The sequence below is a fragment of the Ranitomeya imitator genome, chromosome 4 (assembly GCF_032444005.1).
Source record: "Ranitomeya imitator isolate aRanImi1 chromosome 4, aRanImi1.pri, whole genome shotgun sequence".
Taxonomy (NCBI): Eukaryota; Metazoa; Chordata; class Amphibia; order Anura; family Dendrobatidae; genus Ranitomeya; species Ranitomeya imitator.
The window spans coordinates 720,309,003-720,328,104 of NC_091285.1; the positions used below are offsets into that span (position 1 = coordinate 720,309,003).

A 19,102-nucleotide genomic window follows, 5' to 3' on the forward strand; every position below is an offset into this window, starting at 1 on the left:
AGCTTACAATTATTTTTGAAGCTCAGGAACTTAGTTCTGTCACCAAAAAACAAATCAGGAATAGGAATTCTTGGTTCTAGCATAGATTTCTGATCAATTGTATCTTGAATCTTTTGTACATTTATAACGAGATTATCCATTGAGGAGCACAGAGCCTGAATATCCATGTCCACAGCTGTGTCCTGAAGCACTCTAATGTCTAGGGGAAAAAAAAAAACAAAAAACTGAAGACAGAGCTGAGGAAAAAAAAAAAAAAATGATGTCAGGACTTCTTTTTTCCCTCTATTGAGAATCATTGGTTTGGCTCCTTGTACTGTTATGATGTGCTATCAGGCAACACAGTGTGCAGTAATCAGCGCACATACAGTGATATGGCAATAACCCAAAAACAATAGAACAAGCTCTGAGACGTGGAATCTCTGCAGACTGCAATACCTGAACCTATCCTCACACAACTACAAGCAGCAGTGGATTGCGCCTAACACTACCTATGCAACTCGGCACTGCCTGAGGAGCTGACTAGCCTGAAGATAGAAATACAAGCCTGACTTGCCTCAGAGAAATACCCCAAAGGAATAGGCAGCCCCCCACATATAATGACTGTTCGCAAGATGAAAAGACAAAACGTAGGAATGAAATAGATTCAGCAAAGTGAGGCCCGATATTCTAGACAGAGCGAGGATAGCAAAGAGACCTATGCAGTCTACAAAAAACCCTAAAGCAGAACCACGCAAAGGGGGGCAAAAAGACCCACCGTGCCGAACTAACGGCACGGCGGTGCACCCTTTGCGTCTCAGAGCTTCCAGCAAAAGAGAATAGCACAGCTGGACAGAAAAAACGGAAACAAAAACAAAGTAACACTTATCTAGCAGAGCAGCAGGCCACAGGAAAGATGCAGTAGCTCAGATCCAACACTGGAACATTGACAAGGAGCAAGGAAGACAGACTCAGGTGGAGTTAAATAGCAAGGCAGCCAACGAGCTCACCAAAACACCTGAGGGAGGAAGCCCAGAGGCTGCAATACCACTTGTGACCACAGGAGTGAATTCAGCCACAGAATTCACAACAGGGCTCCACGTGTGTGAGGGCCGGAGCGGAGGACGAGAGGCCCCGCGTGTGTGAGGGCCGGAGCGGGGGGACGAGGGGCTCCGCGTGTGTGAGGGCTGGAGCGGATGACGAGGGGCTCCGCGTGTGTGAGGGCGGGAGGAACGAGGGGCTCCGCGTGTGTGAGGGACGAGGGGCTCCGCGTGTGTGAGGGCCGGAGGGGGGGACGAGGGGCTCCGCGTGTGTGAGGGCTGGAGGGGGGGGGGGGACGAGGGGCTCCGCGTGTGTGAGGGCCGGAGGGGGGGACGAGGGGCTCCGCGTGTGTTTGGGCCGGAGCGGGGGGACGAAGGGCTCCGCGTGTGTGAGGGATGGACCGGAGAGGCTCCGTCTGTTAGGGCCGGAGGGGGGGTCGAGGGGCTCTGCGTGTGTGAGGGCCGGAGCGGAGGGACGAGGGGCTCCGCGTGTGAGGGCCGGAGCGGAGGACCAGGGGCTCCGCGTGTGTGAGGGCCGGAGCGGGAGAACGAGGAGCTCCGCGTGTGTGAGGGGGGGACGAGTGGCTCCGCGTGTGTGAGGGCCGGAGGGGGGACGAGGGGCTCCGCGTGTGTGAGGGCCGGAGCGGGGGTCGAGGGGCTCCGCGTGTGTGAGGGCCGGAGCGGGGGACGAGGTGCTCCGCGTGTGTGAGGGCCGGAGCGGTGGACGAGGGGCTCCGCGTGTGTGAGGGCCGGAGCGGGGGACGAGGGGCTCCGCGTGTGTGAGGGCCGGAGGAACGAGGGGCTCCACGTGTGTGAGGGCCGGAGCGGAGGACGAGGGGCCCCGCGTGTGTGAGGGCCGGAGCGGGGGGACGAGGGGCTCCGCGTATGTGAGGGCCGGAGGGACGAGGGGCTCCGCGTGTGTGAGGGCCGGAGCGGAGGACGAGGGGCTCCGCGTGTGTGAGGGCCGGAGGAACGAGGGGCTCCGCGTGTGTGAGGGCTGGAGCGGGGGACGAGGGGCTCCGCGTGTGAGGGCCGGAGGGGGGGACGAGGGGCTCCGCGTGTGTTTGGGCCGGAGCGGGGGGACGAAGGGCTCTGCGTGTGTGAGGGATGGACCGGGGAGGCTCCGTCTGTGAGGGCCGGAGGGGGGGACGAGGGGCTCCGTCTGTTAGGGCCGGAGGGGGGTCGAGGGGCTCTGCGTGTGTGAGGGCCGGAGCGGAGGGACGAGGGGCTCCGCGTGTGAGGGCTGGAGCGGAGGACCAGGGGCTCCGCGTGTGTGAGGGCCGGAGCGGGAGAACGAGGGGCTCCGCGTGTGTGAGGGGGGGACGAGGGGCTCCGCGTGTGTGAGGGCCGGAGGGGGGACGAGGGGCTCCGCGTGTGTGAGGGCCGGAGCGGGGGGACGAGGGGCTCCGTGTGTGTGAGGGCCGGAGCGGGGGGGACGAGGGGCTCAGCGTGTGTGAGGGCCGACGTGGGGGAGACGAGGGGCTCCACGTGTGAGGGTCGGCACGGAGGGGGACGAGGGGCTCCGCGTGTGAGGGCCAGAGCGGGGGAACGAGGGGCTCCGCGTGTGTGAGGGCCGGAGGGGGGGACGAGGGGCTCCGCGTGTGTGAGGGCCGGAGTGGGGGGACGAGGGGCTCCGCGTGTGTGAGGGCCAGAGCGGGGGACGAGGGGCTCCGCGTGTGTGAGGGCCGGAGCGGGGGACGAGGGGCTCCGCGTGTGTGAGGGCCCGAGGGGGGGACGAGGGGCTCCGCGTGTGTGAGGGCCGGAGCGGGGGGACGAGGGGCTCCACGTGTGTGAGGGCCTGAGCGGGAGAACGAGGGGCTCCGCGTGTGTGAGGGCCGGAGGGGGGGACGAGGGGCTCCGCGTGTGTGAGGGCCGGAGCGGGGGACGAGGGGCTCCACGTGTGTGAGGGCCGGAGCGGGGGATGAGGGGCTCCGTGTGTGTGAGGGCCCGATTGGGGGGACGAAGGGCTCCGCCTATGAGGGATGGACCGGAGGGGCTCCGTCTGTGAGGGCCGGAGTGGAGGGACACCGTGTTCTATGAGGGCCAGAGTGGAAGACGCCGTGCTCCGCTCTCTCCAGGCTCCAGCATACACAGCCCAGGCGTCATTTTGTGTGTACATACCGGAGGATATTATCCTTCAGTCTCAGGAGAACTTGGCCCAGGCCCCCACTAGTCCCACACCCCGCGCCCTTTTCAGGTCTGTTACCTTCGGCACTAGCCATGGCTCTGGTTTCTCATGACTCGGCCTGTTATCCACTATCAGTCCTTCCTCACTCCAGGCCCTTCTAGTTGGCAGCACTGTGTACATTGTTACTCTACCACCTCTGCTGTTTGTTGCTGGGAAGATCTTCCTTACACTATGCTAACAATATTTTATAACACTTATCACACGGTCATAACACATCACACCAGAACAGACTTTACTTTAAAGTAGCATCTAGAACAGACAAGGCCTGAACATCCCGGCCTTGGGTTGTAAAATAAGACCCAGACTTTGTACAAAGACTGAATAATATACAGTCAGATTCTCCTGGAAGAGGCCCAGAGCTGAAAATGAAGCTGTGGTGCTCATTGGATTCATGTAAATCTGGGTCTCCGCACATAGATATAAAAACACGAAACGGCCGATGGTCAGGAGGAATATTGGTCTGGTATAAAGAAGAGCTCCAACAGTACAGGAAACCGCTGAAGAGAGGAGACAGCCACATATGGATTAGAAGCTCCATCCTCACCTCTCAGCCTGATGTCCACCTCTGTGCCACCTATATACCACCACCAGAGTCCCCCTACTTCCATCCAGAGCTTTGAGATCTTACAAGGAGAAGCCGCGCATTATCAGGCCCTGTCAAAAGTTCTAATGTTTGGAGACCTCAACGCAAGAACTGGGAGAGAAAAATACTTTCTGACCACAGCTGGAAACATCCACAATACTGTTCAAAATACTAGCAGTCCAATGTGACCAGATTCATGGAGGTTTTTGGTATAAATTATATCACCACACGTCACACAATTTACCAGTTGGTGGATTAGAGTCTAAGAAAACCACCAGACGCCTCATTCATGATCACAATAATGTCAGTATGGAGACCAGTCAGTGAAGTCCATCATTCTGTGAAGACAGAGGTGTGAACCAGGACATGTTGTTTCTCTTACTATGGGGCCGGACCCATTCACCGCATACCAGGGAACATGGACCAGTTTCCAGATATTACAATACTTGAAGAGGACATGCCCTTTAAATGGGGTTTCGACAAGATAACGACCCTAAACACACCAGTAAAGGTACCTTCACACTAAACGATATCGCTAGCGATCCGTGACGTTGCAGCGTCCTGGCTAGCGATATCGTTCAGTTTGACACGCAGCAGCGATCAGAATCCTGCTGTGATGTCGTTGGTCGGAGCTAGAGGTCCAGAACTTTCTTTGGTCACTAGCTCTCCCGCTGACATCGCTGAATCGGCATGTGTGACACCGATTCAGCGATGTCTTCGCTGGTAACCAGGGTAAACATCGGGTTACTAAGCGCAGGGCCGCGCTTAGTAACCCGATGTTTACCCTGGTTACCGGCATCGTTGGTTGCTGGAGAGCGGTCTGTGCGACAGCTCTCCAGCGACGCTGCAGCGATCCGGATCGTTGTCTGGATCGCTGCAGCGTCGTTTAGTGTGAAGGTACCTTAAATGAGCAAAATCTTGGTTCCAGTCCAACAAAATTAAGGTTATGGAGCAGTCGGCCCAAGCCCCGGACCTTAATCTGATAGAGCACTTGTGGGGTCACATAAAAAATGCAGTTTCTGAGGCAAAGCCGAAAAACGTCAGATAATTGTGTGATGTAGTCCGAGCATCCTGGGCTGCAATAACGTGACGGGGCCAGAAGTTGGTTAACTCCATGAAACAGATGTGAAGCAGGTCTAAAAACTGTGGGTAACAACTAAATATTAGGCTAGTGCTTCACAAGAATGATAAATCCACAAAAAAGTACATAGAATGTTCTGCTGCTCAATGCAGGAGTCACTAAACCATCTCAGACAGATGTCTGTCCAGCCTCTATGTGTAAGCTTTCATTGAAGGAGAACTCACCACCTCTCGGGCAGCCTGTTCCACTCATTGATCACCCTCATTATCAAAAAGTTTTCTCTAATATTTAATCTGTATCTTCTCCCTTTCAGTTTCATTCCATTGCTTCTCATGTTTCCATGTGCAAATAATATGAATAATGACGATTCCCCTACAAAGTGACAGCCCTTCAAATATTTGCAGACAGCTATTAATAGTGATGAGCGAATATACTCGTTACTTGAGATTTCCCTCCTCCGAGTATTTTTTAGTACTCGGAGATTTAGTTTTTATTGCAGGAGCTGCATGACTTACATATGCTGGCAAACAGAAGTACATGTGGGGGTTGCTAGGGAATCCCCACAGGTACTTATGCTGGCTAACAGATGTAAATCATTCAGCTGCGGCAAGAAAAACTAAATCTCCAAACACTAAAAAATACACGGAGGACCCCCGAGAATGCTCAAGAAATCTCGAGTAATGAGTATATTCGCTCATCACTAGCTATTAAGTCTCCTCTCACCCTTTTTTTTGCAGATAAACATTCCCAGATCCTTTAGCCGTTCCTTGTAGGACATACTTTGCAGTCCGCTCACCATCCTGGTCGCTCTTCTCTGAACTTGCTCCAGTTTTTCAATGTCTTTTTTATAATGTGGAGCCCAGAACTGGACATAATATTCCAGATGAGGTCTGACCAAGGAGGAGTAGATGAATGACTAAAGACTGACTGGCACATACAAGCTAATATGAACCGCTGCATACTAGGAGCAGCCATCTTCATATACAATAAACAAAACAACGTGTAGACGCTTAGCACATAATTTGGCCAATTGTGATGGATTTTAATTGCAACAGGGTCCTACCTATCCATAAAATCAGACTTTGAAGAGAGGTATCTACATCTACCCACGAATTCAGACGTCAGTCTTTGGAAGGTATTGACGCTAGACACGTTAGGACCCAGCAGATTTGAGACCACCTTTTCGTTGGCTGCTGGGCATGCATGATCTGGCCAAATTATGTGCCAAGCATCTCAGTTTTTTTCCTAGTATCCAGAAGCAGTATTGATATGAATATTTCATATTGACATGCTTTGGCACTACAGAATGCAATTTTTGTTTTTGTTTCTTGTTCAAGGAGGAGTAGAGGGGGATAACTACTTCACGTGATAGTATACCTCAACTTCAGCAAAGCATTTGACAGAGTATCTTACACCATCCTTATTGAAAAAATGACTAAGTATGGAATGGACAAGGGAACTGTTAGGTTTAGTGATCGGACCCAAAGAGTGGTCGTAAATAGCTGCACATCCAGTTGGAAGAATGTATCAAGTGGGGTACCACAGGGCTCTGTCCTGGGCCCTGTATTGTTCAACATCTTTATCAATGATATACAACCCCTGGCAAAAATTATGGAATCACCGGTCTTGGAGGATGTTCATTCAGTTTAATTTTGTAGAAAAAAATATAGTTCTTACCGATAACGGTATTTCTCTGAGCCCATGACGGCACCACGGAGAGAGGGGATCCGCCCACCAAGGACAGGAAACCTACGGATAAAAAGGCGGTACCACTCTCCTGCATCAGTTGTTTTACATAGAGAACGATGGGAGACTACTAAAACATTTGTTAATTTTAACTGTTTATCATAACGAGATACCGCGTGACTTTAAAAACTATGAATAGACTATAGCACTATTTTGATGTGAGCACCCAGAAGTGAAGGGAGGGAATGTACGGGTGCCGTCATGGGCTCAGAGAAATACCGTTATCGGTAAGAATTATATTTTTCTCTGATCGCCCATGACGGCACCACGGAGAGAATTGCATAGATAGTACATTCAGGGAGGGATCACCGCCTCCAGAACCCTTTTACCGAAAGTAAGGTCTGAAGAGGAGATTAGGTCCAACCTATAGTGCCTATAGAATGTGGATGGTGAGGACCAGGTAGCAGCTCTACATATCTGGTCAATGGAAGCTCCGGCCTTCTCCGCCCAGGAAGACGCTACTGCCCTTGTTGAGTGAGCCTTAACCTCCCCGGGAACGGATATCCCACTTGCCGAGTATGAGAGATTGATGGCGTCCGTGATCCATCTTGCTATGGTGGCTTTAGATGCTTTTTTCCCCCTTCCGGGGACCCTGGAAACACACAAACAGAGAGGGATCCTCCCTACTCTCTCTAGTGACTTCTAGGTAATGTAAGAGACATCTTCTTACATCTAGTGTATGTAATGTTTGTTCCTCTTTGTTTTTAGGGTTGGGACAGAAGGAGGGGAGAGATATCTCTTGAGACCTGTGAAATTTTGAAGCCACTTTCGGGAGATATGCTGGGTCTGTTTTTAAAATGACCCTATCCTCTAGAAATTGTGTGTAAGGAGGGTTAACTGAGAGAGCCTGTAAGTCGCTAACCCTACGGGCAGAAGTGAGGGCGACTAACAGAGCTGTTTTGAGAGATAGGTTTTTTATTGTAGATTCGTGTAATGGTTCGAATGGTGGACTAGTCAGGGCTTTAAGGACCAAGTTTAAGTCCCATTGAGGAACAACTTTTACCGGAAGAGGCCTCGATCTTCCTGCCGCCCTGATGAATCTAGAGACCCACCTATTTGAAGCTAAGTCAAAATTGAATAGGGCTCCCAATGCTGCCACGTGAACTTTTAGGGTGCTAGTGGCTAAACCCATCTCCAACCCGTTCTGTAGGAACTCTAATATGGAATTAAGGGGAATTTCTTTCCCTATTTTTGCACCTGATGAAGACAGAAACTTTTTCCATATCTTGCCATACTGTTTTGTTGTAACTGGCTTCCTACTTTGTAACAAAGTTGAGATTAACCCCGGGGAGAACCCCCTGCTTTCTAATAGTTTCCTTTCAAGAGCCAAGCTGTCAAGTGCAAGTTCTTGACTCGTGGATGACAAACTGGGCCCTGTGACAACAGATCCCGGAGGTCTGGTAATACCCAAGGGTCGGATATTGACATCTTCCTCATCCATGAGTACCAAGGTCTCTTCGGCCAGAACGGGGCAATTAAGAAGACCAGCGCCCCGTCCTCCCGAATCTTCCTCAGCACTGCTGGAATCAGAATAAGAGAAGGGAAGGCCTAGACCAGATGGTGACCCCAAGACATCAGGAAAGCGTCCACAGCTACTGGGTTCCCCAGGGGAGATAGGGAGCAAAAGGAGGCTACTTTTTTGTTTAGATGACTCGCAAAGAGATCTATTTTGGGAACACCCCATTTCTCTGTGATCTGGGTAAATATCGCTTGATTTAGTTCCCATTCTCCCTGTTTTAGGCTGGACCGGCTGAGGAAGTCTGCTTTGTAATGGTCTACTCCCTTTATGTGCAGGCTTGTTAGGGATAAGAGGTTGCTCTCGGCTATTTGTAGGATTGAGTTGGTCACTTCCATTAGATTTTTGGAACGGGTGCCCCCCTGGTGATTTAGGTAAGACACTACCACCCGGTTGTCCGACATCACCCTTACATGGTGAGAGTGAAGGACCCCCAAGAATTCCTGAAGGGCAAATTTTACCGCAAGAAGGTCCTTCATATTGGAGGATTTGTTTGCTAGAGACGGAGACCAAATGCCCTGGGCTACCAGGTCGCCCAGATGAGCCCCCCACCCTGAGGGGCTTGCGTCCGTAGTCAGGACCTTCGAGATCTGAATTACCCATGGGACTCCCTGGGAAAGATTTTCCTGCGATTTCCACCATGTCAGAGAGTGATTGGTGCAAGGAGATAGAGTTAACCGCTTGTCTAAATGCCCTCCTAGATGGATTTGCTCTGATAATATCTGCCATTGGAGATCTCTTGAATGTAATTGGGCCCACGGGACCGCGGGGATGCAAGAGGTCATGGAGCCTAAGAGGGACATGGCCTGACGGAGTGTTATGGAGGGGAGAGATTGGACTCTTGATACTAAACTTTTTAATTTCTGTATCTTGTTCTCCGGGAGCCGACATTCCATTTTTTTGGAGTCTAGAGTAAGACCTAGGTACTCCTGGACCTGAGAAGGCATTAGTCTGGATTTTTCTATGTTTATTAGCAACCCAATTCCTTTAAGGAATGTATCACTATTGCCAGTTGATCATCGCAATGTTGCGGGGAGGAGCCTATCACCAAGAAATCGTCCAGATATGGAACGATTAGGGTATTTTCTTCCCTGAGGTGAGCCATTACCTCTGCTATCAGCTTTGTGAAAACCCTCGGGGCTATGGCGAGACCAAATGGTAGAGCTGAGAACTGGAAGTGATTTAGGACTCCCCTGATGTGAACTGCCATCCTGAGGAATCTCTGGTGATCCTTGTGTATTGGGACGTGATAATATGCGTCCTTCAGGTCTAGGACCACCATGAAGCATTGGGGAAACAACATTTTGATAGATGACTTTATCGTTTCCATCTTGAATGCTTGAACCTCTAGATAATCGTTTAGATTTTTCAGATTTATAATGGTCCTGAAGGAACAGTCTGGTTTTTTTCTCAGAAATAGAGGGGAATAATACCCTTGCCCTCTTTCTTGAGGGGGAACCTCCAGGAGTACTCCCTTTTTTACTAACCCGATGACCTCGTTTTCTAGTGCCAACTGTTCTTCTGCCGAAGATCTTGTAGATGTCATCGTAAAAGAGGGACGGGGGCATCTTTTGAATGTTAACCTCAGTCCTGATTCTATGATGTTTAGTATCCATTGACTGGAGGTAATCTTTTCCCAGGCTGGGAGGGAGAAAGAGAGATAATCTCCCTCCCACCTGGGGCGAACCTTCATTGTGAAGGTTTCTTGTTATCGTTGGGGTTTTTGTTAAAGATGAACCCCTTGTTTTTGTTCCTCTTATCCTCCCATTTCCCCTGGCCTCTCCCCGGGTTCTTACGAAAAAACCTCTTGTTCCGAAAGGGCTTCCGGTAAGAAGGGAGACCCAGAGAGGGAAAGGACTTTTTCTTGTCCCCTGCTTTTTCCAAGATGTCGTCTAAGGTAGAACCGAACAAAAATTCTCCTTCGCAGGGGATAGTACACAGTTTTGTTTTTGTTTGCAGGTCGCCAGGCCAGTTCTTAAGCCAGAGGGCGCGCCTGGCCGCATTAGCAAACACTGCTGACCTGGCGGCTAATCTGATGGAGTCAGCCGAGGCGTCAGCCAGGAAAGCCGCAGCCCCCCATATTACTGGTAAAGTATTCAGCATCGAGTCTCGGGAAGCCTTCCCCTTTAATTGACCCTCCAGTTGATTTAACCAGATCATTAGGGAGCGAGACGTGCATGCAGCTGCTACTGCTGGTTTTAGGCCTCCTCCCGCTGACTCCCAAGAGCCTTTGAGGAAGGCGTCCGCCTTCTTGTCCATAGGGTCTTTAAGGACCCCCATGTCCTCAAACGGGAGAGCGAATTTTTTTGATGCTTTAGCTATTGCTACATCTAATTTGGGGGCTTTCTCCCAAAAGGAGCAAGATTCATCCTCGAAGGGGTATTTCCTTTTTGGAGTTAGGAGAGTCTTTTTCATGGGTTTTTTCCATTCTTTCTTAATTAAAGCTGCAATTGCGTCATTAAGCGGAAAAGCTCTTCTCTTTTTTTATTCTAGGCCCCCAAACATGATGTCTTGTGCCGATTTTTTAGGGTGGGAGTCTACCAACCCCATAGTACTTCTCACAGCCTTTATGAGGCCATCGGTGTCCTCTAGCGGGAAACAATTGTGCCCTCCCGAGGAAGAAGTGGATGATGAAGATGAGGAGGAGGAGGAGGATACTGAACTCGCACTATCGCTGTCAGATTTTGAGACCGGAGACGGGGACCTGTGTCTGTTCCTTCTCCGTTTTTTTCCCTTTTTTAGGGATCTAAAGGTGTCTTCCACTTGCTCCTTAATCAGGTTTTTTAGATCGGTTGCAAACCCAGGCAGGCTCTCAGATACTGTCTGTTGTATGCAAGAATTACATAGCCGCTTCTCCCAGGCAGGTGGAAGATCCTCTCTACAGATGGCACAGATTTTGTGCTTTGTTTTACCTACGCTTTTCCTCCCCTAGAAGAGACAAATAATAATCTTACTGTCTCTGACTTTCACGAAGATCCACTTACCACCTCCAGGACCCATAAATACCGGTTGGGGATTCTCTGCCTCTGGCTTTTTCCCCGACGCCGTACTGGACTCCTTACTGTGTTGGGACCTTTGGCGTTCTTTGCTGGTGTCCTTTCTGCTGTCGCCTTTTTTGCTGCTGCTGTTGCTGCGGCGATGCTATAGGTGGAGGTGATTCTGGCAAGGGTGATGCCGGGTCGCTCATACTGCTGCTGGTCTGCGGTCGCTGCTAATAACGTTTTCTGCGCTGGTGCTGCGACGACTGGTAGCTCTTGAGGCTCCTGCTGATATATTGCAGAGCCACTAGGAGGAAGTAACTTCTCCTATTTAAAGCTTTCCCGCCGCTCTTTTTTTTTTTTTCATTCTCCCGGCACCTGCGCAGTGGCGCACAGCCGACGGCGAGGAGCGCCGAACGCCGGCGCCTGCGCAGTCGAGCTTCTGCGGCATCGCAGATCGTCTACGCCTGATCGGTAATCCCCCCGACGCCGCCTGCGCAGTAGCGCCCAGTCGACGGCGAGGAGCGCCGCACGCCGACGCCTGCGCAGTCGGGCTTCAGCGGCGCCTGCGCAGATCCGACCTCCGGCGTCTCGCGAGACCAGCGCAACTCCGGGCATGCGCCGGACTTTCAAGATGGCGCCCGGAGTGCAGATATGGCGCTGCTGACCGGCGCCCCCGGTCCTATGCAGTCCCTACCGCGCGGCTCTGCATGCCTGATAGCAGTGCAGTGTGCAGGCTGACGCTTGTATGGGGAGGGCCGCGCCGTACCTCCCGCAACCACAGATGGACCCCTGGATGTTGCCGCTGCTGCATCTTACCTGGGGAGGTGACCGCAAACTCCTTGTCACCTCCCCCGCACACCCTAGAGGCCCACTAGCCCCCAGTGGTGGCGCTTCGGGTCACCACCCCAGCCGAGGCAGAGGGACCCCAGCTGCCTGAGTCGGACTGGTTGGCCCCGGAATTCCAACGTTGATCTGGTAAGTCCGTAGGTCTCCCATCGAGGACAGGAAACCAACTGATGCAGGAGAGTGGTACCGCCTTTTTATCCGTAGGTTTCCTGTCCTTGGTGGGCGGATCCCCTCTCTCCGTGGTGCCGTCATGGGCGATCAGAGAAAAAGCAGATCACAGACATGGCACACAACTAAAGTCATTTCAAATGTCAACTTTCTGGCTTTAAGAAACACTAAAAGAAACCAAGAACAAAAAAAATGTGGTAGTCAATAATGGTTACTTTTTTTTTCAACCAAGCATAGGGGAAAAATTATGGAATCACTCAATTCTGAGGAAAAAAATTATGGAATCACTCAATTCTGAATCACCTTGTAAATTTTCATACTCCAAAAAAAACACCTGCATCAAATTAGATCTGCTCGTTAGTCTGCATATAAACAGGAGTGATCACACCTTGGAGAGCTGTTGCACCAAGTGCACCGACCTGAATCATGGCTCCAACATGAGAGATGTCAAATGAAACAAAGGAGAGGATTATCAAACTCTTAAAAGAGGGTAAATCATCACGCAATGTTGCAAAAGATGTTGGTTCACAGTCAGCTGTGTCTAAAATCTGGACCAAATACAAACAACATGGGAAGGTTGTTAAAGGCAAACATACTGGTAGACCAAGGAAGACATCAAAGCATCAAGACCGGACACTTAAAGCAATATGTCTCCAAAACAGAAAATGCACAACAATACAAATGAGGAACGAATGGGTGGAAACTGATACTTGATCATTTTTCCAATAAGGATAATATGAGATACTTTATGAAATGCTTTGCTGAAGTTGATATATACTATATGTACTACATTTCCCCAATCCACCCAGTTAATGATTCCATCATAGAAGGAAATTAGATTAGTCTGGCATGACTTGTTTGCTACAAACCCATGATGGCTCTGGTAATTACTATATTCTTATCCCAGTACTTACATGCTGTTTAATAATTTGTCTACAGCTCTTTCCTGGTATAGAAGTAAGGCTCACCAGCCTGTAATTTCCTGGATATGTCTTCTTTCCTTTGTTGAAGAAAGGGACAACATTTGCCCTTCTCCAATCTTCTGGGACTTCTTTTCTCCAGGATTTTTCAAAGATTCTGGTTAGTGGTTCTGCAATATCCTCTAACTCTTTCAGTGCCCTAGGATGTAATTCATCTGGACCAGGAGATGTAAATTCATGTAAATTAGCAAAGTGTTCTCTCACCATCTCTCTGTTAATGGATAGTGTGGATTCTTTTATTTCTTCGATAGCACCGTGAAGATCAGTTGATGTTACATTTTCTTTTTTTAGGCCCCTTTCACACATCAGTTTTTTGCCGTCAGTCACAATCCGTTGGCTCAATAGATCCGTCGCAGATTGTGAAAAACTTATGCAGCACATTGGTTTTTTCGATGGATCCGACTAGCAAATCTGGCTAATTGGATCCTAAAGAAATTGAGGCATGCTCAGTTAAAAAAAAAAAAAAAAAAAAGGGAATCAGTTGCCGGATTCCATCATTTGACGGATCCGGCACCCATTGGCTTCCATTCGAGCAAATGACGGATCCGTTGCTGTCCGATTTTTCGATGTACACAAAAAACGTTACTTTGTCCGTCATCTCCGGCCACAGGACAAACAATTTTCAATGGATCCGGTGAACGACGAATGAAACGTGAGGCCATCCGTCGCTTAAGTCTATGAGAAAAAAACACCAAGGTTACTTACTGGTAGCCGGTTTTTCCGGAGCCCATGACAGCACACCTGAGAGAGGGATCCGCCCAGTCGGGACAGGAAACCTACCGAAACAAAAGGGCGGTACCTCTCCCTCGCTTCAGTTGGTTTTCAGAGCATGAGAGGCCTCCTTGGTTAGTACACATGGTAATCCATCACCACATTATAATAATAACAAAAAACACCCAACTAAAAGTGCGCACCAAAGGGTGACAAAAGAAGGGAGGGAATATACAGGTGCTGTCATGGGCTCCGGAAAAACCGGCTACCAGTAAGTAACCTTGGTGTTTTCCCGTCTCCCATGACAGCACACCTGAGAGATTTTTGGAGAAAGGAACACCTTAGGGAGGGACCACCGCTTGCAGCACCCTTCTACCAAAGGTAAGGTCAGTTGAGGAGGATAGATCTAGCCGGTAGTGTCTAAAGAAGGTAGACGGTGAGGACCAGGTAGCGGCCTTACAGATTTGATCAATCGATACCTCTGCTTTTTCTGCCCAGGAAGTAGCCACGGCTCTGGTGGAGTGAGCCTTGATGCCTTCAGGGATCGGGGCACCACGAGAAGCATAGGATAAGGAAATGGCCTCCCTAATCCACCTAGCAATAGTACCCTTGGATACCCCATATCCCATCCTGCTACCCTGGAAAGCTATAAATAGGGATTGATCCTTCCTCCACTGACTAGTCAGAGATATATACTGCAAAATAGCTCTTCTTACGTCAAGCGTATGAAATTTCTCTTCCCCTGGGTTCTTGGGATTATTACAGAAAGAGGGCAACACAATTTCTTGACTCCTATGGAATTTAAGAACTACTTTCGGCAGATATGCCGGATCCGGTCTGAGCACTACTCTGTCATCAAATATCTGAGTGTAAGGAGGGGAGATGGACAGGGCTTGCAAGTCACTCACCCTACGGGCTGATGTCAACGCTACCAGAAGTACTGTCTTAAGTGTAAGTATTTTTATTGATGACTCCTGCAAGGGTTCAAACGGAACACTAGTCAGAGCTTCTAACACCAGATTTAAATCCCATGGAGGAACCCTCTGAATTACCACTGGTCTAGACCTACTACACGATTTAATAAAGTGGGACACCCATCTATTGGAGGCCAGATTACAGTTATACAAGGCTCCTAATGCCGACACTTGTACCTTGAGCGTATTAGTTGCTAATCCCAACTGCAACCCCGCCTGTAAAAATTCTAAAATAGTACCCACAGGAGCTTTGTCCCCCAAAGGTTGCCCTGAAAAATCTAGAAACTTTTTCCATGTCCTGCCATATATCCTTGATGTAACTGGTTTTCTACTTTTCAACAAGGTGGAGACAAGCCCTGGTGAAAACCCCTGCCTACTCAGTAATGCCCTCTCAAATTCCAGGCTGCAAGATGGAAGCCCTTCACTTGAGAGTGGCATATTGGACCCTGAGTAAGCAGGTCCGGAATTTCTGGCAGGATCCATGGATCGGTCACTGACATTTGTCTCAGGAGGGAGAACCAAGGTCTTTTCGGCCAGAATGGAGCAATCAAAATTACTCTCGCCTGCTCCATTCTGATTTTTCTCACTACCGTCGGAATCATCGCTATTGGTGGAAACACATATGCGAGACTGAAATTCCATTGTATGTGGAGGGCATCTACTGCAAAGGGTTTTTCTCTTGGGTCTAGTGAACAGAAGTTCTCTACCTTCCTGTTGTTTAGGGTGGCAAACAAATCTATCACAGGTAGGCCCCAAGCCTGCACTATCTGTTGAAACACCCGGGGATTCAAAGACCACTCTCCTTGCCTCAGTGTTTTGCGACTTAGGTAGTCTGCCTTTACATTCTCGACCCCTTTTATATGGAGAGCCGAGAGGGATAGTAGGTGGCGCTCCGCTAGTTGTAGGAGGACAGATGCTGACTTCATCAGGGAAGGGGATCTCGTCCCCCCTTGGTGGTTGATGTATGCAACAACTGCGTGATTGTCCGACATGACCCTGGTATGATGACCCTGGAGGATGGGAAGGAAATGTTTTACAGCTTTTTCTACAGCCCACAACTCTCTTAGGTTTGACGCTTGTTGTGATTCTAAATGGGACCAAGATCCCTGAACTGAGAGTGTCCCCAAATGAGCTCCCCATCCTGAACCGCTTGCATCTGTGGTGATGACCTGGTCTATTGGAGTTATCCACTGGACCCCTGATGTCAAATGGTCTCTTATGGTCCACCATTTTAGGGAATCTGTTACCTCTAATGAAAGGCGTAGCTTTCCCTCTAAATGCCCTTTTAACCACCTCTGCGCTGACAGGACCTCCCATTGTAATTGTCTTAGATGGAACTGTGCCCATCTTACTGCCGGTATACATGAAGTCAGAGAACCCAACAGGGACATTGCCCTTCTCAATGTCATTGCGGGGTGATGAATTGCTGACTCTACAAGATTTTGAATTTTGATCAGCTTGTTTTCTGGCAAAAGACAAAGCTGACGCCTGGAATCCAGGACTAAACCCAGAAAAGATTGCACTAGCTCCGGCATCAACCTTGATTTGGCAAGATTTATTTTCCACCCCAACCGCTGTAGCGTTCTATTTGTTCTATTTGTTCTATTTGTGGAAAGACATGACCTCTGACATTAATTTTGTAAAAATTCTCGGTGCTATTGATAGGCCGAATGGTAGGGCAGCATACTGATAGTGCCTGAGACAGCCTTGTACATAAACCGCCACCCTTAGGTATTTTTGGTGGTCTTGATGAATTGGGACGTGGTAATAGGCGTCCTTCAGGTCTATGGCTGCCATGAAGCAACCTGGGAATAAGAGTTTTATGGCCGTATTTATTGACTCCAGTTTGAAGGAGCAGTTTACTATTGACCGATTTAGATTTTTTAAATTGATAATAGTTCTCAGGGACCCGTCTGGTTTTCGTATGAGAAAAAGAGGAGAGTAAAAACCTTTTCCCTGCTCTTCCCCCGGGACCTCCACAAGAACCCGTTTTGATACGAGCTCCAGTACCTCTGCCTCCAAGGCTAGCTGCTCCTCTGGAGTCTTTCTTTGGGGCGTTAAAACAAAAGTTTGTCGCGGTGGAAAAACAAAATCTATTCTTAGGCCGTGTTCGATGACCTTTAGAGTCCAATGACTGGGGGAGATGTCTACCCAGGCTGGGAGAAAAGATGAAAGCCTTCCCCCCACCTCTGGCCTGGCGTCATTGGGAGGGCTTTTTCGCCGATGTTGAGGGACCTTTAAACATGTATCCAGATCCCCTTCTGTCTCTGGAGTCCCAATTCCTTCTATCTCCCGGGGGGCGGCCTCTACTAAATTTGCCCCTCCGAAAATAAGGCCTTCTAACGTCCACAGGAAAACGAGGGAATCCCTTTTTCCTATCTCCTGCTTTCTCTAAAATGTCTTCCAATTTTTGACCGAAGAGGAAATGGCCGTCACATGGTATAGAACAAAGTCTATTTTTTGAAGGTAGATCCCCCGGGCATCCCTTCAACCAGAGAGCACGTCTAGCTGCATTGGATAAACTTGCAGCCCTAGCTGCCAGTCTTACAGAGTCTGCAGAGGAATCCGCTACGAAGGCAGCTGCACCTTTAGCTAAAGTTACATTGGTTAGAATTTCATCTCTCGGGGCTTTAGACTTCAGTTGCTCCTCTATCTGCTGCAGCCAGACAATAAGGGAGCGAGAGACACAGGTTCCTGCGATTGCTGGTTTCAAGCCCCCTGCGGTTGCTTCCCAGGTGTGTCTTAGGAACCCATCCGCTTTTTTATCTAAAGGATCTCTTAATACGCCAGAATCTTCTAAGGGAAGGGATAATTTTTTAGACGATCTAGCCACCGCACCATCGATTTTCGGAACCTTATCCCAAGTCTCTGAATCTTTATCCTCAAAGGGGTAACGTCTTTTAGAAGCCGAGGGAAGATTACCCGATTTTTCTGGTTTCCTCCACTCTTTTTCTATAAGGGCTTTTATTCTGGAATTGACTGGGAAGGTGCGTTTTCTCTTTTCCTCTAAACCCCCAAACATTATGTCCTCCAGGGATTTGGCCGCTTTCTCATCTTTAAGGCCCATTGAAGCTCTAACGGCTTTTACTAGCTTGTCCGTGTTCTCAGTAAGAAAGCACGGACGGCCCCCCACATCACTATCAGAAGAGGAGTCAGAGGACTTAGGAGAAGAGGAGCAGGGAGATAACGGTTCCTCCTGACCTTCCTCATCAGAAGGAGATACCTCAGAAGCCGAAACTGGTTCTGGGTGTTTACTACCATTTTTCTTAAGGGCTGCTTTAACAGAGTCTTGTACTTCGGCTCTGATTATTGCTCTAAGACTAGAGGCAAAGTCAGGGGTCTCTTCCTGGATAGTCTTTTGAATACAATCTATACAAAGACTTTTCTGCCACTGAACTGCCAATGGGACATTACAGAGGGCACATTCTTTATTCTTTGTCTTGGAACTAGCCTTCCTCGGCGCCTGCCAAGTAAACAGAAAATGTAGCCCATTACCACCAGGGTGACATTCACGTAGATCACTCACCACCCGCTGACCATAAAGGGTACCGGATTCCGAGGCGGACTGGGAGCACGGGGAACATTCCTCCTGGATGTCGAAGAGTCCTGAGACGTCCGACTAGGATGATTGCTGCTCCTTCCATTTGAGAGGCTATTCTTCTTAGGATGATGACGAGCAGATGTATCGCCTGATAAGGGCTCTTGCTGCTGCTGCTGCTGTAATAGCTGCTGCTGCTCCATACCCTCCATCTCTGGACTGTATGGGAATGAGCAGCGATCTATTGCAGCCACCCCCTTAATAAGGGGTCGTTCCACAGCGCTCCCCGCCTCTTCCGGTAACAATTCTTGCTCCTCTCCCCCTCCAGAACACCGCCGGAGAGCTCACATAATTACCGGCGTTTCAAACCATGGGCGCCGCCATCTTGGATCCGGCGCGCCTCTCTGACATCACACAGGCACGCCCCTTCACTGAACGCCAGCCGCGCACCCGGAAGTCGCTCCAGCAGAGGGGAAGAGAGCGGCGTGGCAGCCGCAGAATGGCTCCAGAGATCCGGACTGCGCTGGACCGACGCCCGCACGTGCGCAAGAGCCCGAAGGATCTGCGGACGGCGCTACCAGCGTCCCGAAGGCCGACCTACAGGCATCCTGCCTGCTCTTCAAGTGCCGGGACGGGAGTGGGTAAGTGGATCTTCAATCAACGAAAAAATAAAAACAAAAAAGTACCGCCGTGATTCAGCACAAGGGTTCCCGTCAGGACAGGAAACCCAACTGAAGCGAGGGAGAGGTACCGCCCTTTTGTTTCGGTAGGTTT

The 19,102-nt window shown here is 49.8% G+C and overlaps 1 protein-coding gene across 1 annotated transcript; it reads right to left on the reverse strand.

Moving 5' to 3' along the window:
* Positions 1–1,435: 1,435 nt before the first annotated feature.
* LOC138674905 (putative uncharacterized protein ENSP00000383309) lies at positions 1,436–18,540 on the reverse strand. The gene is made up of 4 exons (XM_069762729.1): positions 18,317–18,540; positions 16,143–16,291; positions 13,040–13,260; positions 1,436–2,989 (listed from the first exon to the last, which is right to left on the reverse strand). The coding sequence occupies exons 1-4, from the start codon at positions 18,538–18,540 to the stop codon at positions 1,436–1,438; spliced, it is 2,148 nt and encodes a 715-aa protein (XP_069618830.1).
* Positions 18,541–19,102: the final 562 nt, after the last annotated feature.

Bases quoted from the DNA above. Each gene is read 5' to 3' on its own strand.
- LOC138674905 (XM_069762729.1), bottom strand. From the start codon at position 18,540: ATGGAGGGTATGGAGCAGCAGCAGCTATTACAGCAGCAGCAGCAGCAA. The intron at 13,261-16,142 runs GTAAGATGGGCA...CTCCTGGTCCAG, and splicing joins TGACTTCATGTATACCGGCA to ATGAATTACATCCTAGGGCA. The intron at 2,990-13,039 runs GTAAGTACTGGG...CATCCCTCATAG, and splicing joins GACAAATTATTAAACAGCAT to GCGGAGCCCTTCGTCCCCCC.